Source organism: Cebus imitator, unplaced genomic scaffold, assembly GCF_001604975.1.
Source record: "Cebus imitator isolate Cc_AM_T3 unplaced genomic scaffold, Cebus_imitator-1.0 Scaffold69, whole genome shotgun sequence".
NCBI lineage: Eukaryota > Metazoa > Chordata > Mammalia > Primates > Cebidae > Cebus > Cebus imitator.
This window is the reverse complement of record NW_016107384.1, coordinates 3,342,515-3,364,306: the sequence shown is the minus strand read 5'-3', so window position 1 is coordinate 3,364,306 and position 21,792 is coordinate 3,342,515. Positions and strand designations below refer to the sequence as shown.

The following is a 21,792-nucleotide window of genomic DNA, read 5'->3' as shown; positions in this document are numbered from 1 at the left end:
CTTTTTACAGCTCAGGAAACAGGTGCGCGCTAGCAGGCCGTGTTTTCTTCGCATTTTTAAAGGCACTGGGGGACTCAAAGATAGATAAAACAGGGTCTCACCCTCAAGGAGAGGAGCCAGGAAACACACTGGTTTATTCTGGCTGTGATGGTAGTGACTCCAGGGTGTGGTGGGAGCCCACAAGAGCGGTACTGCATAGCTAGAAAGTGGCAAAGCCAAGGTCAAACCTAGGACTTCTGACTTTACTCAAGGGCTCCTCTCACGAACTTGGAATGCTGGGAGATTAAGAATTGGTGCGGAAACCCACACACAAACCTCCATTACAACCCTCTCTATCTCATTGGACCCTGCAGTAACATCTATCAGAAAGTAACTACATATTATTTGGGTGATTTATTGTGAATGTGTAAGCTCCGTGTGAGTAGGAGCTGGATCTAGATTAAGGATGAATTTTCGGGCCTAGCACAGTCCCTGGCACTGAGCCCGAGCTGAATAAATAGTGTTGAGCGAATCATAAATTGCGAAAAAACTCGGAGAAAAATAACACTACCAGGAGACAGGGTCGCTCAGGCCTTAGAGAAGGACTGCAAAGGGAGTTAGAAAAAGCAGTTGTGGGGTGGGGCGGTGAGACAGGTGGTTCCGCCTCACAGTTCCACCCGGTCCAAGCTACAGACCTGAATTACCCTTCTGTATGAGCCCTCTGTTGTCTCGCAAAGTGACACTGGAGGGAGAGAAGGAAGTGTCCCCGTGGCCATGCTGGTGTGAGCAAAGGCTGACGGCGATTTCGCTCGTCTAGGGCCGAGCCTGGGCCTTCGCCCCCTTGTATTCCCGGCCGAGCCCCAGCCAGCAAAGCAGAGTGTGGTTGGAATTAAGGCGGCGACCGTGTGAGGCCGCGCCAGGGAAAGAGAGGGGCCAGCGTTGGGCACTGCCCTGCCCTGATCGCTCCCCACTGTGCCCACTCCACCCGGGAGCGAGTTAGTTGTGGAATAAAGGAAGACACGCAGACTTCGAGAAGTGGAATTGGGGTTCTTCGTATTCATGGGAAAAAAAATTACTGATTTAGCTGGGGTCTGCCCTATTTAGGATGAATCCGATGGTGCCTGAGAAAGCAGCGCAGAGAGGGCCCTGCAAGACCCCTCCAGGAGGAAAGAAAGAATGCTCCTCGGTCAGAAGGAGGTGTTTTGGGCCATGGGAGGGACTCTCAACGCCTTTGCTTGGATAAGCTCGGGGATACAGATATCCTCCTCTTCCCCACAAGACGCCTTAGTCTCCGGGCTTATTCTTGGCGGTGCAGCGGTCCTGGGGAAGAAGGCACAGCCGCGTGTTGAGAAGGGGCTGGGATAGGAGAGGCGCTGGAGCCTGGGCGGCAGGGCTCTGCAAAGGCCCAGGCGGGGTGAAGACGAGAGCTTGCTGGCGAGCGCGAGAAGCACGCCTGCAGACAGAGGTTGAAGCGCAGTCCCAGTTTCGCCCCAGAGGGAAGCGCGAGTCTTTGCCCGCACCAGCCACTGCGAGCTCCGCTCCAGTTCAGCTCCCAGACTCGCCACCTGCTGCGCGATTCTGGGGAGGGGGTTACTGGTCCAGAACGGCAGGGCAGGGGCTCCCTCTAGAGCTGCAGGCCCGGTTGCCCTGGGACTCTCCCAGCTGGAGGCCAGGGAGCTGCCAGCCACGTGCACCTGTGACCTGCTGAGAGGCTGAAAAGCTGCCAAGGGACGAAGGCCGAGTAGACAGGACCCAGGGGCTGTGGAAGATTCATCCAACTCTTACTCAAGTCTGGGGACCTAAAGAGGGGGTGGGGATAATCATGATAATAACTGCGGCATCTGGCACCGAGCTGAAAAACATTCAAAGCTTTCAAAGCACTTTGATGTGCTCCATCTTACTTGAGTCTCACAAAAACCTTGTGAAGAGTGATCTCCACTTCTAAATGGCGTTGAGACTGGGAGAGATGTACAGCATTCTACACTTGGTGTTTCTTAAATTTACCAACAACTATAAAATAATGGTGAGTGAGAGAAAGAAGCTGGGTAACTGGGAAACCCACCCCGCCTTCGCAATCAGACCCCATTCGGGACGCAGGCCCGCCCGGGTCGAGCCTGCAAACAAGGTCTGTATTCAGCGTTGCCAGTTCTCTGTGGTTCGCTTAAGCCCAGCGTCGTCTCCCCTCCTTGCTTAGACACCACAGTGACCAAGGCGCAGTTCGTCGGATCCTGAGAGCGCCCCCCAGAGAACCCCCTGGGAAGGAAGGGCAAGCAGCAGGGCTTCGCTCTGGTCTTTCGCAACACAAGCGGCGAGAGCGCGTCTCCCTGCGCAAACGCAGGGTGTTCTCCCCAGCGCTGCCATGGGGGCGGCACGGAAACGCGGGTCCAGGTGGGAGGGCGGTAGGTGCCCTGCGCTTTCTTTCCGCTGGTAAAGAAGGTAGGCGGTGAGAAAAGAGAATGTTAGCATAGACGTTGGCTTTATATTGAGGGAATACAGAGCACTCTTCAAGGAGAGGGCTGAAATCTTTAAAAACAAAACTTTCTGTACTATAATTGCTATTAATAATAGTAATAATAAAAGGAACCTGGATGAATTAAGTAGCTCAAAACTGCCTGTTCATCATCAGGAACTCCCTTTCTGCACGGAAGGGAGAGAAAATGTGAAAACAAAAACTAAATTCAAGAAGCTCCTTGGCCGGTGCGGGTGTCTTGGGGGCACCTGCCAGGCTCGGCCGGGGAGCGCTCCGCCCTCCCAGCCCCTAGCGCGGAGAGGAGGCTAAAACAGCCAAAGAGAAAGCCAAACAAAAACAATAATAAAAACGTTTAAAATACAAGGACAAAAACCGGAGTCGGTCTCAAAATCTGCGCGGTGCAGGGCTCCACTCGGTAGTCGACTCGGCTGCAGGCCCCAGCCTGGCCGGAGTAACGTGGGGGACGCCCCCGGCCCAGCTGGGGAGCGCAGCCCACAGCTCCCCCTCGCCAGGCGCCCAAGGACCCTCAAGGCGCGGGGCCCACACTTGAAGCCTGGGAACGCGCAGACAGGAAACCCACTTCCTCCTAAGCAGTTTCTTGCTCGTCGGATGAGAGGCGCCCAATTGAAGCAGAATGATCCTCATCTACTAATATCCAGCATGGCCACAAAGCGACTGGCCATTTACGCCACCACTTTAAACAAAGATATTTGGTTATTCCCGGGAAGCAAGTGCACTTTTGCATGGCTGAGCTCCGGGCGGAGGCGAGCCTCAGCCCAGCCTCCCGCCCGCCAGGCTGCCTGCACCTCGGCATTCGCCCCCTCCTGGCCAGCGCTCCAGCCGCCGGGGTTCAGGCTCCGTTCCGCCCGGCTACAGACTGGCGGGCACTCACGCCGCTCCCTGCCCGTGCTCTCCCAGAAGCATCAGAGGGGAAAACAGCGTGGCTCTGGGCTCGGGTGCTAGGGCTGTGATGTCCTCGGAAAGTCAACTCCAGCCCCAGAACTCCTCGTGTCTGGGAGATGGGCGAGGGTCAGGGACACCAGGTTTGTTCGAGGTGGGGCAACTTCAGTGACGGACCCTCCCGTTAGACCCCTTCCCATGCTCCCAGCTCAGGGGGCCAGTGCTGTGTTTGCTTGGCCGGGGGTGGGGGTGGGGAAAGACCTGGGGGGAGGCGTGTTGGGGGTGGTGGCCCACAGAAAAACCCCTGAGCTGCGGGGGCGGGTGGTGGCTTGGGGATCCGGGACAGCCTCGGGGAGGCAGTCGATCCCCTACTCAGCGCCCCCTCCGCCCGCTCGGGGTCTCTTGGGTAGAAGGAAAGGGGGCGGGGAGCAGAGGTGTCCCTCTGACGGCTGCAGAAGAGAGGCAGACAGACTGACAGACACGTAGACCAACGGTGCGGCCCCAGGGTTCGTCCCCAGACTCGCTCGCTCATTTGGTGGCGACTGGGGCTCAGCGCAGCGAAGCCCGATGTGGTCCGGAGGCAGTGGGAAGGCGCGGGGCTGGGAGGCCGCGGCGGGAGGGAGGAGCAGCCCCGGCAGGCTCAGGTGAAACCCCCACCCCGTCCCTCGGCCCCCTCCTCCTAAAGACCTATCCCCGCCCGGGGAACCCCAACCGAATTGGAAAGTGGTTCCACTTTGTAACTCCGCAAGTTGGTTGCAAAGCAGCATTTACCTTTCTTCCTCCCAACCATCTCTCCTCCTCTGTTACTCCTCCACCCCACCTCCTGCCCTCCCCGCTCTCGGCTCCCTCCTCCTTCCCCTCCTCTCCACCTCCTCCCCGCGCGCCGCTGGTACCCCACAAAAAAATGGGGGTGGGGGTGTCTAAGGGAGGGGGGAAATGCTTTGGGTCTCGAGTCTGCCTCTCTCTCTCTCTCTTTGAGACCTAAAAATCCTGACAAGTGAAACTTAAAGGTGTTTACCTTGTCATCAGCATGTAAGCTAATTATCTCGGGCAAGATGTAGGCTTCTATTGTCTTGTTGCTTTAGCGCTTACGCCCCGCCTCTGGTGGCTGCCTAAAACCTGGCGCCGGGCTAAAACAAACGCGAGGCAGCCCCCGAGCCTCCACTCAAGCCAATTAAGGAGGACTCGGTCCACTCCGTTACGTGTACATCCAACAAGATCGGCGTTAAGGTAACAGCAGAATATTTGGCAAAGGGAGAAAAAAAAAGCAACGAGGCTTCGCCTTCCCCCTCTCCCTTTTTTTTTCCTCCTCTTCCTTCCTCCTCCAGCCGCCGCCGAATCATGTCGATGAGTCCAAAGCACACGACTCCGTTCTCAGTGTCTGACATCTTGAGTCCCCTGGAGGAAAGCTACAAGAAAGTGGGCATGGAGGGCGGCGGCCTCGGGGCTCCGCTGGCGGCGTACAGGCAGGGCCAGGCTGCACCGCCGGCCGCAGCCATGCAGCAGCACGCCGTGGGGCACCACGGCGCCGTCACCGCCGCCTACCACATGACGGCGGCGGGGGTGCCCCAGCTCTCGCACTCCGCGGTGGGGGGCTACTGCAACGGCAACCTGGGCAACATGAGCGAGCTGCCGCCGTACCAGGACACCATGAGGAACAGCGCCTCTGGCCCCGGATGGTACGGCGCCAACCCAGACCCGCGCTTCCCCGCCGCCAGTAAGTGAGGCCGCCCCACTGCGGGGCCGCGGGCTGAGCTCAGGAGGTGCGGCGAGAGCCGTCCAGAAGGCGCGGCGCCGGCTGGCTGCCCGCTAGGCATCAGGGTGGGCGGCCCGGCAGCGGCGCCAAGTACTAGGGTGTGGGAGCTGGGGATGTTTCCCTCTGCTCGTCTGGGGGTCCAAGAACAGGCAATTGGTAGCGCTGGGGTCCTGCGGTCAGATGCGGGTACTCGGTGTCTCCTAGGCGCGGTGGACTGGCAGCTCTGCTCCGCTCAGAAGACCTCGGGGAGCCCAGGGAAGCGACCCCGAGCTCAGGGAGCAGAGCGCGGAGAGGCCAGGCCCAGTCAGGAGGGAGGCTGCTCTGTTGGGAGGCACTGGAGCGCCCGGCCCGGTCCTCTCTCTAGCGGAGTCTGGGCAGGTGGGAGACTTGCAGTTCCGGAGGGGACTCTGAGGGGCTGAGCAGGTGCCCTCACTGGGGCCGACAGGAGAGAAGCCAAGAGGCAAAGCATCTGGGGGCTCCAGCTTTTGGAAGTCAACACCCCCTCGCCTAACCTCTCCAAATTGGGGTCTACCGTGGGACTCCAGCTCCCGGCCTGAGCCCAGTTCGCCGCCTGTGGCCAGCTAATCTCATTGCTCTGACCTGGGCTGGGCAGGCACTAAAGGAGCAGAAGCGGCCTTTTCCCCACTGCGCCTATTGGTTCGAAAGAGGGAACTGAGACTGAGGGTGGGCAGCCAGGGTTGGGGCTGTGAGCGCTCCAGTGCAGCCCTCGACGGCCACCGCCTGGGGCAGACGCTGGCAGTCCCCAGAGGATGGGCCTCTTGGGACCGAGCGCTAGGCTGCCTGGGTCAGGAGGGCGCCGTCGGGTCGGGGCGGGCCGGGCCGGCCAATGGCGCGGAAAACTGGGGTGGCCTGGCCCGGCCTGGCCCCGGCCGACGCTGTGCGTTTGTCGCTTACAGTCTCCCGCTTCATGGGCCCGGCGAGCGGCATGAACATGAGCGGCATGGGCGGCCTGGGCTCGCTGGGGGACGTGAGCAAGAACATGGCCCCGCTGCCAAGCGCGCCGCGCAGGAAGCGCCGGGTGCTCTTCTCGCAGGCGCAGGTGTACGAACTGGAGCGACGCTTCAAGCAACAGAAGTACCTGTCGGCGCCAGAGCGCGAGCACCTGGCCAGCATGATCCACCTGACCCCCACGCAGGTCAAGATCTGGTTCCAGAACCACCGCTACAAAATGAAGCGCCAGGCCAAGGACAAGGCGGCGCAGCAGCAACTCCAGCAGGACAGCGGAGGCGGCGGGGGCGGCGGGGGCGCCGGGTGCCCACAGCAGCAACAGGCTCAGCAGCAGTCGCCGCGCCGTGTGGCCGTGCCGGTCCTGGTGAAAGACGGCAAACCCTGCCAGGCGGGTGCCCCCGCGCCGGGCGCCGCCAGCCTACAAGGCCACGCGCAGCAGCAGGCACAACAGCAGGCGCAGGCCGCGCAGGCGGCGGCAGCTGCCATCTCCGTGGGCAGCGGTGGCGCCGGCCTTGGTGCACACCCGGGCCACCAGCCGGGCAGTGCAGGCCAGTCTCCGGACCTGGCGCACCATGCCGCCAGCCCCGCGGCGCTGCAGGGCCAGGTCTCCAGCCTGTCCCACCTGAACTCCTCGGGCTCGGACTACGGCACCATGTCCTGCTCCACCTTGCTATATGGTCGGACCTGGTGAGAGGACGCCGGGCCGGCCCTAGCCCAGCGCTCTGCCACATCGCTTCCCTCCTGCCCGCCACACAGACCACCATCCGCCGCTGCTCCACGCGCTTCGACTTTTCTTAAGAACCTGACCGCTTTTCGACCACGGAACAACAACAACAACAACAAAAACAAAAACACAAAGGCCAAATTGCTGGACGTCTTTCCTTTTTTGCCCCTAAAATTTGTGGGTTAAAAAAAGACAGACAGAAAGAAAGAAAATAAAAATAACCAAGCGAATCCAATTTCTTAAGGAATCTTTAAGCAGAGAAGGGCATAAAACAACTTTGGGGGTGTCTTTTTTGGTAATTCAAATGGGTTTCCCACCCTAGGGCAGGGCACAGTTTGGAGAGGGCTCTGTGCTGACATGGCTCTGGACTCTAAAGACCAAACTTCACTCTGGGCACACTCTGCCAGCAAAGTGGACTCGCTTGTAAATACCAGGATTTTTTTTTTTTTTTTTTTTTTGAAGGGAGGACGGGAGCTGGGGAGAGCAAAGAGTCTTCGACACAACCCACTTGTCACTGACACAAAGGAAGTGCCCCCTCCCCGGCGCCCTCTGGCCGCCTAGGCTCAGCCACGACCGTCCCTCCGCGAAAACTGTTACGTTTGATGTGAACTTGTAGCTGTAAAACGCTGTCAAAAGTTGGACTAAATGCCTAGGTTTTAGTAATCTGTAAATTTGTTGTAAAAAGAAAAACCACTCCCAGTCCCCAGCCCTTCATATTTTTTATGGGCATTGACAAATCTGTGTATATTATTTGGCAGTTTGGTATTTGCGGCATCAGTCTTTTTCTGTTGTAACTTATGTAGATATTTGGCTTAAATATAGTTCCTAAGAAGCTTCTAATAAATTATACAAATTAAAAAGATTCTTTTTCTGATTAAAACCCTCCTTTTTGTTTGGTTTTGATTTGGCTTTAAATGGCTTTTGGTGGGGCAGGGGGAGCGGCTTGGGAGGATCTTGTTTTTGGTCTGATGAGAATCAAATTGTTTGAGTTTGAGTTCAAAGGATTCTGAACCGGTTAAGGAGGTAAAGAGGCCAGGCCTAGAGTCCCTGCCCCACGGGAAAAGGGAGTTTTGTTCTGCCTCGGAACCTGTGTGGAACCAAATCTTGAGCAGTCCTGAGACTGCAGTGGAGGACAGAAATGCCAAACTACTTCCACCAAGAAGAGGGAGAGGGGAAGAGGAAGAGAAAGAGATCAAAAGATTCATTTTCAGAGTCAGACTTTTGTTGATAGGAGCTTCAGAACTGTCTGCTGTCTACTGTGGTCTCACAAAGCTGAGCCAACGTTTTAAAACAGTGAGAGAAGACAACTATTTTAAATAACTCTGAATGAGTTCTGGTTTTTAGTGAATGGATCGCCTCTATAGATTTGAACATTGAACCTTTTTTCCTTAGCGGAGCTCCTTCACAGAATTCGGTGAGAGACTGTTTTGGAAAGTGAGGAAGTCATTCTGGGGTTCTGTTTGTGCCCTAAAACAGGGATGCCCTCTCGGGGACGAGCAGCAGACACCCCAGCCACTGCTGCTTTTGGCTCTTTTGGCCTCCAGTGGAGCAAAACTGTGTGACAGGACTGAGGATGTCCCAGGAAGGACTTCAGGAGCTGAGATTTCACTGTTTATTGCACTGGTTTTTTATCTCTGGGTTCCTAAATTTTTGTAGCAATGAATCTTTCTCCTGTTTCCAGTTCTTCACTTCCTGGCCACTACCTCCCATGCCAAGCAAAAAAAAAAATCATTTTTGATTCCTTTCTTCCGACCTCTAATTTCCTGGTCTCCTCAGCGTTCAGTGTTTTTGTTGGGAGCTCCATTAGGGATGAGAGGGAGGAAAAAAGGAATGGTTTGAACACAGAAAAAATTGTAGTTTCTGGATGGCTGTTGCTCCTTCTGGGTCACTCTTGCTAAATCTTCCAGCGGGGGAAAGGCTGCTGAGCGAGCGAGGCATATGCCCCTCCCAGTACTTTCCTCTAGGCCTGGAAGTACTGGATTATGGGCAATTGATTCTTATTTGGCATGTATTCACTTCTCACCTAGATTTTCAACTTTCTTTTTCTTGTCCCTCTCTTCTCCTCTTTCATTTCATTGTCTTCTTCTCTTCCCAAGCCCTCCCTGCAGATCCCCCACCAAGAGCTTGTTAGGAAAGTAGACTGGCCAGAGTCCTCGCTCTGGACCCAGCAATCCTCTTTGTTGACTTCCTGGAGGCTCCTCTGGCGTGATGCCTTAAGACTGGGGGCTAGGCCCGGCTTTCTCCCTCAGAAACCTGGGCCTGACTGCGGAGACACGGTTTCCAATATCCAGAGGGACTCGTAGATTCCAAACAGGAGAGTTGGGTTCAGTGAGTGTCCTGGTTGGAAGGCTGGGAAGGGAGATTTTAGCAAGTCTCACATTTTGGAAAACAAATAAACAAAAACCTGTAAAGTTTGACCACTTGCTTGGAATGGCCAGCCATGGTTCTAGGATAGGGAGTGTAGGTGGCTAAGGCATCCAGCTCAGACCAGGCGGACAGGGACGTGGATACTGCAGCTGCTGTTTGGCTCTAGGTCCGAATCCCACAGGGTTGGAGCTTCATTTAACCTGCCCCAGCCTAGCCCAAGCCCGGACGGGGACGGAGCTGGCGGCGCCCGGCTGTGGTCAGGGCAGCTGCCCCGCTCCACATTCTAGCCGGGAGCCAGCCCTTGGGAATCACTGTTTTAGTAAGCTGTGGTACCCCCAGTCTTAATCACGTTTGCACTGGATGGAGTTTCTATCAAATACATTCTTCTCCTTGCTGTCTAGAGTCGGCTTAGTTTGAAGTTTGTTTACTTGTCCCGGGGAAAGGTGAACTCAGTCGCGTTTACGGACCGACCGAGACAAACAGGACCTCGGTCTCTTTCTCGCCATCAATCACAAGGGCTCCATCTGCTCCCGCTCCCGCTTCCGGCTGGGTGACTTGTCGCAGCTGCAGGTAGAGACCTAGAATGCAATCTGAAGCGTTTCATTAGGGAAATAGGTGGGAGCAGGGCGCAGTACAAGAGGGTTCTGAAGCCCGGGGACACTCTCTGCCCCTACAGCACCGTCGGCTTCTGTAAAGCCAGCCGGCCTCCTTCCCTGGAATCTCCTGCATCAACTCATGCCCAACAACTCCTGCCCAATTTCTGGCCTCCCCTCTCGGAGAAATGAGCATTCCAAGGATGTGCCTGGTCCTGAGGTGCTTGGAAGCTTCCGAGGTTTGGGAACAGTACAGTTCACCCCGAGATCACCGCGAAGCTTTGGCTCCGTCAAAGTACCCTACCCATCCCTAGGCCCCAACGGCTGCGAGGAGTGGGGGAGATTTTGCACACTGCACCCCCCCTTCCTCCTCTCCCCACCCCCACTTCGCCATGTAAACACGAGGACTTTCTCGAGAGCCTTGGAGAGCCGCTCTAGTGGCTTCGGGCCCTGAAACCCCAGGCTGGGCTTGTTTGATGTTTAGCATCCCAAAGGGGCTCCCCACCCTGGCCCCAGCCTGGTAACTGGGAGCTGTGGGCAGGAGAGGAAGGAAATCAGCTCTCTCAGCTAGCTAGGGGGTCAGGGACTGGGCCAGGCTCAGAAGCGGGGAGAAGAGCGAGACAGAGATGCTCTGAGCAGGGGAGACAGGGATACCAGGCTGCAGCCGCTACCAACAAGGGCACACACTGCGGTCCTCAAGGCCAGAAGGCGGGTGGGGGCAGGGAATGCTTCAGCCAACAGGGCAGGGGCTCGGCCCTGCTGCTGGCCGGGTGGGAAGTAGCCTGGGGCCCTGCGACTGAAATCCGAGCCAAGCCCGGACACTCTCCGCTAGAAACGCTCTGGCGCGCACTCCAGGAGACTCGGAGGCCCCGGGCGCTCTTGCCCAGTGTCCTTGTAGGAGGCTTCTTCCCGAAGCTTAGAGTTTGGCCTTTCATAGGGAAGACTTGCTCGGGAGCCTTCTAAAAGATTTTACATCTTCCTGGGCCAGGGCTAGGGAGCTCTAGTGACAGTGCCTTGGTCTGGCATCCAAGACTCCAATTTTGAGGCCGCAGGGAGGAATTCTCAGACTGTAAGAGGCCGCCCAGCCTTCAGCGCGCTCACCGCGTCCAAGCGTCGGTGAGGGGCTATCTCAAGGCACGAGTGCACACAAGGTAGCGCGAGTCTCTTCTCAGGCGATCCACATAAGAGGAAAGGAGAGCGGGGTTTTCTGACTTCCAACTCATTAGGGACCAGGTAAGGTCAATGCTTTCTCTATTATGTCTTTATCTTAAAAGCGGGTCAATTTAAGATAAGGGAAAAAAAATCCAGGATCTGTATGAACCGTGCTGATAAAGACTGACCCCTTTTCTGAACTAAAAGCAAGCCAGGCAGACATTCATTTTCTAAACAAGAGAGTTCTGAGAAGCTGCCTTGAATTCTGATCGTATGTCTCCAGACCTCGCTCTCCCTTCCCTGCTCCCCACCCCCCAATTATTAGGGCGAGGAAGCAGAGTGAGTAGACGATTTTATTTGTGGAGAACTAGGAAGCCCATTGGGAGATGAGAACGTGAGATGATATAATTCTTAGGCATGGGTTGCTGGGTGGTTCAGTTCAACTAGGGCTTTCTTTTCAAAGGAAGGAAAGTGAAACACTGGTACTGGGAAGGACTAGGCTGAATGTTTTCTCTGCTCGGCTAGCTCCTGGTTAGGGAACGCTGGACACCGCGTTTCTCTGGCTCTCCATGCCTTCCTGGCTGGTGCGTTCCTCCTGGTGCAGTTGCATTTCTGAGGCTTCAGACCACCCTCTGTGGGGCCCAGTTTGAAAGCTTACCTCAACTTGGAGCACAGAAAGTTTTCTGATGCTCCATCAGCCAGTTGCTTCTAGAAGGGGTACCCTATTTTCAGTCACCCTCTCTACAAAGTTTGTCCATCCAAGCTGAAGGAATTGAATATGGATGGGAGCAGACAAAAGTACGTTTTATTGAAGGGGGTTTGCATGTGCCCTTATCCTCACCTCATGTAGTTGTATTTCTGAACTTTCTTTAATGAATCTCAGAGGAATGGAGAAAGAACAGGCTCAGCAACTTGGCAGCACAGTCTTTTGCCTCAGCCGAAGCCACAGCTGAAGTGGCCGGCTGCATTTCTCTCTGATAGTGACCTAATGCCCAACTTGGTGGGCATCAAGGCATGTTCTTGGGCTCCTGTGCCTCTCCATGCTTGATAATGTTTCCCATTTCATCTCTGCTTTCTAAGCATATATTACCCTTGTTATTATGAGTTGTAGCAAAGTTTCGGAAAGGGTGAGATTTAAATCCATTTTCCTGTTTTATTTATTTTTGTTATTTGCAAGACATTTGAACATAAATTGATCACTGTTAGTGCTCTGCCCAAAATATAAATAAAACATAAACATGAATGTGGCAGGCAAGGGGACTTGTTAAAGAGAACTCTTGCCTCCCAGATAAAATCCACATCTAATACTGATTGCACACAGATGTCTATGTATATATGTATGTGTGTATAAAAGTATATATACATATGTAACTATCTTACACACATATGTCTAGTTTATAAGATATTCAAAAGAAAAAACTTCAATATAGAATTATCAGTAAGAGATTTTACAGAACCTGTTAGATGCACTACTCAATTAAGGTGTCTTATGAAAGAGTTTCCTTAAAAATTCAAATAGGCCAAAACTCTTTAGTTTTACCCACTTTAAGTCAGACTATTTATTTATTGTCATGTGAAACTCTGGATAACTAATTATGTTTTAGGAAATATTAAAATCTGTTCCTAAAGAATTTGAACTTGATGTCTGAGACACAGCTGTGGATAAGACTTTTTGAGGCATTCTATAACAAAAAAGAAATTGTCCCTTTCCAAACTTATATTATCCACCTATAAAAATCATTGGCATAAATACTACTGCCCTGGGGCAACAACAAAAACAACTAACACATGAAAACTGTTTCTGCTCCACATTTGAGGCAAACGGCCTCTTGATTTCAGCCTTTAAGCGTTCACATAGTATTGCAAATAAGAGGGCAAGTCAGTGTTATCTGATAACAAGGAAGAAGACCGACTAATTTTCCTCTCCCTTTGCCCCTCTGTTTCACACATTTCCAGAGAATCTGGTCTTTGATTGTTAGATCTTGCTGTTAGTAACAGCAGGCTGTTGGTGGAGTGTTAAACATTCTATTCTAGAGTATTGGTGATTGTTGATAATTTCCTTTCTATAAAATCAGAGCTATCAGGCCATGAAGTGTCCTTGGATATCCTTCTTCTGTCTCTGTGCTCTGGATCCAGTCTATGGAAAATGACCCACAACAGGTTGGCCTCCACCTTGCCTGGCATTCTCCCTCCTGATGCCGTTGCTTGAAAGGTCCAAAGCTCTAGGAAAACAAGACTTTATTTGGCCCGCATGCTACTGATTTACCCGATCTCTACAGCACACACAGGGCTGAGTGCGCGCGCACAGATGTAAACCTGGGAATTACCGTAATGACATGAAGAGGACTGAGAGCTAGTTCTTTGAGCTGGCTGCACGCTCTGCCATAACCCAGCAGACCCAGTCAACGTCTAAGGAACTGGATATGTCTATATGTAAAGCGAACCTCGCAAAATTATGGTCCCAACAGATGCTTCCAGACAAGTCTCTAAACAGATTTGCAGAGACAGACTTTTCTAGAGGAGACTCAAATCACAGAGGATTAAATCTCTCTCTCTTTCTTGCCACTTGATGGTGCCTCAAGGTCTGTAAGGCCTGGGTTGGGACTAAGGGCTTGGGGGGCTGGGCATTGACAGCTTTTTCCTTCCTTTCTAACACTGCCTCAGAAAGAATTGCAACCCTCAAACCACCGTGGTGCAAAGAGCACACATCCCTACCTCAAGCCACAGCAGACAGAAGTTGTAGCTAGTTCATCACTATCCACCCACCCACAGTATTAACTGAAATGTCAATCACTGCTCCCTGGCCGCACTATTTCCTGGCAGGACTCCTGATCCTGGGACTGGGTGCAGTAAGCTTTGGAAGTGCTGCATTGTATCATACCTACAACTCACACAATAGATAAAACTCAGACATCTCTCTACACATCTACATAGTCCATTGGCTTCATACTGAAATCAAACAGAAGAACCTTTTGGAAATATTTAACAAAAAGCCAACCCACTCATAGCCATCATTTAGCACTGGGTGGGGGTAAAGAGAAAGAGAAAACCTTTGAGATATATGGTATCATACAAACATATTCACATTAATCTTCCTGTATGAACCATTTTCTAACAATTACAATGCCATGTCAATACAGTTAGTTGTTGAAAATTCTCAACATGGCTAAATACTTAGATTACATTAGTCGTGTGCCTGTGAAAGCTAGTTGGGGGTTGTGTATGTGGTTCTGCTCAGTGGAAAGACAGAAAAAAGAAGCCAGAGTGTAAAGGAGACAGGGAGAAAAGAGAAACAACTGTTCCTGGTGAAAATGTGTGAGCTTCTGCGGGAGGCTGCAGCAGCTGAGAAGTGCTGGTTATATACAGCTGGGTCAAAGTGATGGGGTGGGGGGCAGTGGATGACTGTGTGGTGTGCTTGTGGTGTTTAGGGAGTGATCCTAGTGGGGAGGGCTTGGGAGACGGCTGGGATGTGGTGTGTGTACCATGTCTGAGCTTTGGGCCGGTAATACAATGGCAATGTAATTATCTGGCTGAAACATGCTCAAATGGCAAAAAAGTTGCGAAATAGATCGACCTCCCCAGGAAGAGACAGAGCTGGTTACAGAGGTCTGCAGCCATCATCCTTTTTTCAATACATTTTAAACAAGAGGATCTAGCGAGTGATTCTGATTCAATACACATAATCAGTTTGCAAGTCTTATTTCCATTTGAAAACAGGGCCATTTGCAATCATAAGAGCCGGACACGCTGAAAGATACGGAGTGCATTCCGAGTAGATGATGGGTGACAGAATCTGTAGGCAAGCACTAAATATTTTCTTCCAGCTTCAGACCTTGTGCATCAGTCTTCGGTCCTGATGTATTTTAAATGGAATATTCCTGTTGAATATATAATTTAATTGCTTAGAAAATGGAGACTCCATGGTTGGGAGGAAAAAATCGACAAGAAAGGTAACAGAGGAACCACGTTGATTGTGCTTCTCCTCGATACTGGTTAACGGTCATTTAATGAAGAGTCTACAGATTGGGTAGAAGACTTAATGAAAAAATTGAACTGGTTTTTAAGGGAACGGCTGCCAGACGGTGTAGCCTGGGACTAACATTCTCAGGCTGAAGCTGCGAAGCCCTAGGTGGGTGTGGCAGGGACTGGCAGGGAGTCTGCGGGGCCTTCAGGGAAGCCCAGGGACAACTCTGCGGCCTCTCAACGACGCCGCCAAAGCCCTGGGGGCCCCCTCGCGTCCGGCTGTTCCAATTGGTTGCCAGGTGTCTAAACTAGAAGTGTGGGCACTTGAAGAAACCTCGGCCTGTCTTAGGGTCTCTCGCTGAGAAAGTTTTGGTTTCTAGGACCTAGAGAAGCAGCTGTCCCAGGCCTTCCGCTTCCTGCCTGCAGCCTCATCCTCCCGCACCCGCCAGATCTGGGTCTCCCCAGGCCCAGTCCTCACCCCGCCCACTCGCCGCCACTCTCCCGACACCCAGGCGGCAGCCTCGCTCTCGGCCCCCGCCCGCCCAGAGTCTCCGCGTCCCAGCGCCCCGCCCTGCCCCGCCCTTGCCCAGGCTCTCCCTCACGTTCCCGCGCTGGGAACAGCCACAGCCGCGCCCCCCTGCGGACGCGGGCCCCAGCACCTCCGGGAGACCACACCGGCAAGTCTGGTGTGCGGAAGAGTAGAAACTTCCCCGGAATTTCGATCCCAGAATAACAAATAATAGTTCACTAGGTCACGACGATGATGCAAACCCTAACTTGCAAGGATTTTTAAAAAAGATCTTAACGTACAATCTTTGTTTGTACAAATAAACGAAACCAAACAAAGCCAGCGAGCTGCTGCTGTTTCCCTGGCGAATTTTCTTAAGGAAAAGAGAGATTCCGTCTCTGCCCAGATATCAACATCTAACGAACGTTCCAGCAGATTGAAACTCAACCTAACAATTGTATCTTCTTAATGCTGATTCCATTTTTATTTCAAATGGGGTAATTTACTAGCCTCATCAAAGTGGTACCTCGTAGGCAGGTGTGTTTTTGGATATCCTTGTAAAGCATTTCTGCTTCTGGGAAGATCTCAGGAGAACCAATAGATGAGGTGTGTGTATGTTGGGGGATGGAGGTGGGATTCTGTACAGCTCATGGCCCTGCTTGTTCAATTTCCTGCAAAACTCATCCTAAAAGCCCCAGGGTTCTCTTTAATAGGTGCCAAATGGCAGGGATCCCAAAGGTCTAAATATTTCATTCTTCCTCCCTATACCTCCCTCACTGCGCCGTCCACTCCCAGCTATAAATTCTAGATTTTTTTCCCGTCTCTAGAACCCATCTTGTGGATAACTGAGAGTGGCTCAGAGGCACTAATCTGCCCTGGGATGAGGTGGGGGTGGCAGTGGAGGTAAGGCCTCCCACAGGCTCACTGGTTCTGCAGACTGGGAGGACAAAACTCCTACAACTGGCAGGAGGTGAGATGGATGCTGGGACCACAGGACCTAGTCTGCTAGGGGAAAGGGAAACAGGCTCCCTTGCCTGAGGACAGAACCTCAGACTAGACTTGATTGGGTGGACAGGAATGTGGTGCCCAAGAGCAGCAGAGATCCAGGGCAGGAAGTTTCAGCCACCCGACAGCCCCATAGAGATATATTGCCCACATGACTATTTCTAGAAGTGGTGCTTGATTTGTGCTGATCCTTTCATACCCTCCTGGACTCACGATATACAGGTGCTCACTAGCTTAAGCCTTCAGGTGCAATCCCAGTCAGGGAGAAGAAACTTCAGCCTGCCCTTCTCAAGGAGACCCCTCCTGCCTTCCCAGTGTAGGTGGGTGGGACCCTCATAAGAACCCCAAGATCATCTGTAGGAGAATCTTATTCTTGTATTTATAGCCTGGTGTGACTTTATTATCTACTTTTCATCTGTTTCTTCATCCTTCCCCATTTTCCATTTCTTTATTTCAATGCCTATGTTTTATTTGTTTTCTTGTCCAATTCCAGTCATGGCTACAGTCCTACTTTATAGGCAATTCGGTATTGTTTAGCCTAATGTCAATACTAAAAGGAAAAGTAGATGAAGTGGATGGGCTAAGAAATAAATAATGAAAGCCAGTAAGGTCCATATGGGAGACCAGTTGGGGAGTAAGAGGACCAGAGAACAGCCAAGGTCAGCCTATAGAGGACTAGGGAGAAAAATTTTAGAAGCAAAGAGAAGCCGCAGCCTGGAGAAATTCAATTAATGTCAGTAGATGGGGAGGAGGGAGTGCAGCCGGGACCCAAGGCATATGCCTCCCCTGGAGGGGCATAGAGAGGGATAAGAGGGAAGCAGATGTGTGTATGGCAGTCTGCCTCTGAGCTGAGAAGCAAAACCTAGAAAAGCTTGCCTTCCCTTCTTCCAGGCCTTAAGAAGGGGGACTGTCCTGCCAGAGGAAATTAAAAGGCTGTGGAGCCCAGAGTCAAGACCCGGAGTTCGCCTGCGGAACTCCAGCCTGCTCCTTCACTCTGGTCAGCAACCGCTTCTGCAACCTGAGGAGGAACAGATTCAACAGAACCTGGGGGCAGAGGGCACGGCCAAGGGGAAAGAAAATCGCTTCTAGAAACTTCTGTGGAGGCAGACAAAACTCTTTTTCTGCACACCTGCCCCATCCCTCCTCCCTGTAGTTTGGGGAGGGCATTTTAGAAAAAGAGCCCCTTGATTTTCTCTGACCCTGCCGTTGGACAGCGCCCCCTTTATTCTCCGCGAGCGCGGCCCGGATAAAGGCTTCACTTGGAGGGAGCCCCAGCTGCCTGGGAACTTGACGGAGCGGTTTTGCTGGAACTCGGAGCCCACCCCGCTCCCCTAAACCGAGTCGTTTCCCAGGATGGAGGGCGGATCCCGGCTCCCGGCGATCAGGCTAGGCCGCGGGTTCTGGTGGGGCTGCCGCCCCCAGCTCCCCGTCCCTCCTCCCTCCCCCACCCCGCCCAGCTGGCGCGGCCCCTCAGGGCGCTCACAGTTTCAGAGCCCCGGGACCCCGGCGCAGGAGGAGGCCTGGGCTTGCCCGGGGGCTCAGTGTGAAGAGGAGGGGGAGACCCCCCCACCCCTCACTCTCCAGGCTGCTTGGGGACTTCGAGGGCCTTGCAACCGGGGTCCTCCCTTTTATGAGGGTCACATACACTGTGAGATATTTTAGCTGCAACATAACCCTTTAAATACCCAGCATGACACCGACTGTGTGAGCGAGGACCTCATTTGGTTGGTGAACGCCAGGGTGCACATCAAGACGCTTCCCTGCCTGGGAGGCCCAGACCCCTCTCCATGGGCCCCGAGGCGGGCGGGCAAGGTCGCGGAGAGGGGCCGCGGCCCAGCACCGGCTGGTCTGGGTGGGAGGGCGGCAGCCCAGACTTCCCGCCGTTCGGCACCCTCTGCTCTGCCCCAGGCCAGAGGCCGCCGGCATTTGAGTCCCCGCCCGGCCGCGGCTCCTCCGTCGGGGCTTTCCCGGGAAAGGCCCAGGCGCCACCTCGCGAAGTCAGCTTGGCCGACTCCTGAGCCCTACTCTGCCACCCCAAAGCGGGGGACCAGGCCCGCGTCCTTCCTCGGTGAGCCGCGCGCTCCCCTCCCTCCCTGTTAATATTCTCCGATAATTTCCGAGGCAAAGATTTCCATCTTTTGGGCGAATTTGTTTCATCTCTCTTGAATTCAGAAACGGAGCCTTCAAAAGTCTTAATGTGTGTTTATTTTTTCTAGCATTCAAATGAATGCGAAGCCACGGATCGAATCCCGTCACTCTTTGGGGGTTAGCTTCTCCCGATATTTCACACGGAAAACAAAACTGGGTCCCTCTTATTTGTACTTGTCCTTAACCTTTGCAGCAACTGCTGTAGATGCGGCTCTGTCCATTCTCTAATAGATTTTACCAGGGGCTGGTGACAGAGAACTGATTTCTTTTCTATTAGGGTTTAGCACATCTTTGTTGAAGGCCTGCAGAATGACCAGGGATTAGATTTGCATCTCTTAGACGCCCTGTGTGGTCTTTGTGCGAAGCTTGTAACTGTTAAAAATGACTTGTTAGGAAGCGTGTGGGCTCTCATCGCTCTCCTTTTGACAGAATGATTGTGAAATTCAGATTGGCCCTGTAGGATTTAGCCCGCAGATTCCACCTGAACCCTAAGCAATTAGACCCTAATCTCAGTGCAATCATATTTGAGTTAGGATTTGTTGCACTTTGTTTACTTCAATTAAAAGCAGTGGAATAATTTCCCCCCCCAGCTTTTAAAGTGAAATCTCCAGGCATACAACCTTAGGACTTCTTAGGAACGGTTTGGGTAGTGATGAGGATTTCTTTTCTGTGTGGTTTCCTCCAAGTCCTCATGCCCACCCCCTTCTCCCATTTAAGTAACTCCTTTTCTCCCCTGTTGCTCGACAGTGCCCAGAGCATCTTCACAGGGGCAATTCGTGGCGCTTGGGAAGAACCGCGTGGAGATGACGCCCAGCTGGAGGGGCGCCCAAGCTCCAGCTGTTCCCCGCCCAAGTCCCGGATGGGGCTCCGACGTCCCGCCCCCGCGTGGAGCTTTCGCGCCTGGGCGGGCTGGCTGACTGGCCCCCGCGTGAGCTCGGGCAGTGGGGGCCCGTCGGGCGTCTTTCTTCCTGCGGCGGAGTAGGCGCCGGCCGCCAGTCCCGCGACACCGGGACTGAGGAGGCGGCGTGGTCAGCCCGACCTCAGCGGGCGTCTCGGGAGCCTTCCACCCGCGCCGCGGCCCTGCTGCGCAGAGTCGGCTCCAGGGGTAGGGGCAAGCGCTCTTTTCGGCAGGGTCTTCCTCTGAGTCCTCACTGGCCTGGCGGCCTTCGCACCTCCCGAGAGCTGGAGGCTTGACTTCATCTCCTCGCTGGGCCCCAGCGACCCAAAGCCCAGGGTTCTGAGCGCAGCGCGCGGAGCGGGTAGCTCAGGTCGTCAGGATCTCTGCTGTTTAACCCTGATGCAGTTCTCAAAAGCTGCCTGCAATTACTGTCAAGTCAGGTCACCTTAGTAGTATTTCTTGATCTGTGGCATCTATCGCCTACGTTTGTTTATGTGGTACGACGTTGTCACTTTTATTTACCCAGAACATCTCTTCATTTGGGAGACTTGACAATGACTCTGGGTTATCGTTTATTCCATTTTGATTCAGGACCACTTATTTGCTCCTAGTGAGTTTGATTCGATTCCGAAAATTACTGCTTCACCTTTCTCAGTTAATATTCATGAGCGAGCCAACTGCAGGATGTAAACAAAAGAAACAGAGGACTTCAATGCCATTTGTTTTTGAAGGAGGAAGAGGGAGACACCACTTTTTAAACTACCCGATAAACTTTTAAGTAACAGGTGCTCTCATGATCACTTGATTCAAAGAAGATATTTAAAAATTTTTTTTGTACTTAATTGTGTAAGAATCAGGAGAAAGTGAGCCTACAACTATCTCTATCTGTATTCCTGACTTAAAAAATTTAACTGAGAAGGAAGTACTTTGCTGAGACGAAGTACTATGTAAATGCAGAGCTATGGTTACTGGTTTAAGCAGGGAGCCCTCTCTTCTAATATTTTTTGAGGTGCAGTCTGCTTAAAAACAGACGCACCTCTTGAGATCATTCTTGTAGCTAGTTACTCTTAACTTTGTTAAGAATCTTTAAGAATTCAAGGGAATAAATGAAGAGAGCTTCTATTTTGAGACTGGATGGTGGGCAGGTGGGAATGCGGTTTTAGAGGGAAGGGGAGCAAGGCCGTGGTGTAATCATCTCTTTGAGATCCACCAGAAGTCTTCGTCTATTGATTGAGGATTCCTGCTTCAAACCAATCCTGTGTGCAGTTTAGTTCAGTTTTTCATTTGTGAATAGGAACTCTATCAAAACCCTAGTGTGACCATGACAATTGGGTAATCACACACAAGGCATCTTTGCTAATGGAGAGATTCTGTAAATATGTTTCTAGTGAATACACAGATAACAGTCACAGTGGAAGGGTCAGGTGCCACAAATCATAGATTACTCTGCCAAGGGTTGCCAGCCATCTGAGGCTTGGAAGGACATTAACTGCCTTTGCATTCTCAGAATACTCTCCTCAGTTCGTGATTTCACTTACTTGACCCTACTTCTGCTATTAAAAAGCTGGCAGGCACAATTAAGGGCAAGCAGGTTGGCTACCTACCCTTCTGGCAGCTCTCCAATATTCCCATTTAGCTGCCAGAAGACAAGGAGAGGAGTGAATCACTCATGTAATCCTGTGGGAGCATCTAAAAGGTACCAGAAAAACTTTAGTGGCAGTGGGCAGGTCCACCAGTCACCCCCATTTCTAAATCGGCTATCTCATAGATGGAATTAATCACTGGGGGAGTTCACTCTGGGAAGGGCAAGGAGGGGAATGATAAGAGGTGACTTAGGCATAGGAACTCTCATGCAGTTTCCTTGGAAAGTAAATTTAAGTGCATTACTTGATAGTTCCAGTTTTGAAAACTGTCACAAACAGAAGTAGGATTTTCATTACTAGTAGGGAGCAAATATCAGGAAGAGTTTTCCTTATCTAATAGTAATAAGGGGAAAACTCAAGAGCTTTTAATGAAATTTGGAGGACTATCACTTTTTTCCAGCAGAGCAAACTTCTGGCTTTTAACACTTTACTGTAATAGAGAATTATTACTACACAGATAAGATTTAGGTACTCAACTTTCAGAATAATGTGAAATTGAAATTATATAAACATAGTTTTTTTTTTCTTCCTCAAATTAAAACAAGCAGGTATCTCGCATACAGGGGCATTATAAAAGCAAAACACATCTCTCTCAAATATCAGCATTGTGTTCTTGAGGATGTAAAATCTGAGAATGTCACATAAAAGACTGGTAAGGCTGAGACAAGACATCCTGGGTTCCTTTTGTTGGTAGATAGGCTCTTTTCTCATACTCTT

General features: G+C 52.3%; 2 protein-coding genes across 13 annotated transcripts in view; one reads left to right on the top strand and one right to left on the bottom strand.

The window, feature by feature from the left end:
• Nucleotides 1-1,020: 1,020 nt before the first annotated feature.
• On the bottom strand, nucleotides 1,021-4,732 carry LOC119471674. The gene is made up of 2 exons (XM_037739372.1): nucleotides 4,368-4,732; nucleotides 1,021-2,403 (listed from the first exon to the last, which is right to left on the bottom strand). The coding sequence occupies exons 1-2, from the start codon at nucleotides 4,379-4,381 to the stop codon at nucleotides 2,055-2,057; spliced, it is 363 nt and encodes a 120-aa protein (XP_037595300.1). The 5' UTR covers nucleotides 4,382-4,732; the 3' UTR covers nucleotides 1,021-2,054.
• NKX2-1 (NK2 homeobox 1) overlaps nucleotides 3,605-21,792 on the top strand; it is a 48,282-nt gene continuing 30,094 nt past the window's right edge. For 2 of the 12 annotated variants that reach the window (XR_005200738.1, XR_001826001.1), the window contains exon 1: nucleotides 9,830-10,991. Coding sequence is in view for 2 of the 12 variants with exons in the window: in XM_037739370.1 (XP_037595298.1) it covers nucleotides 3,917-3,993; nucleotides 4,678-5,066; nucleotides 6,023-6,765 (1,209 nt within the window). In the remaining 10 variants the exon portion in view is untranslated. Of the gene's footprint in view, nucleotides 3,994-4,434; nucleotides 4,580-4,677; nucleotides 5,067-6,022; nucleotides 7,679-9,829; nucleotides 10,992-16,605; nucleotides 16,707-21,792 lie in introns of those variants that run through there. The other 10 variants (XR_005200737.1, XR_005200735.1, XM_017530835.2 and 7 more) reach the window with 9 other exon arrangements.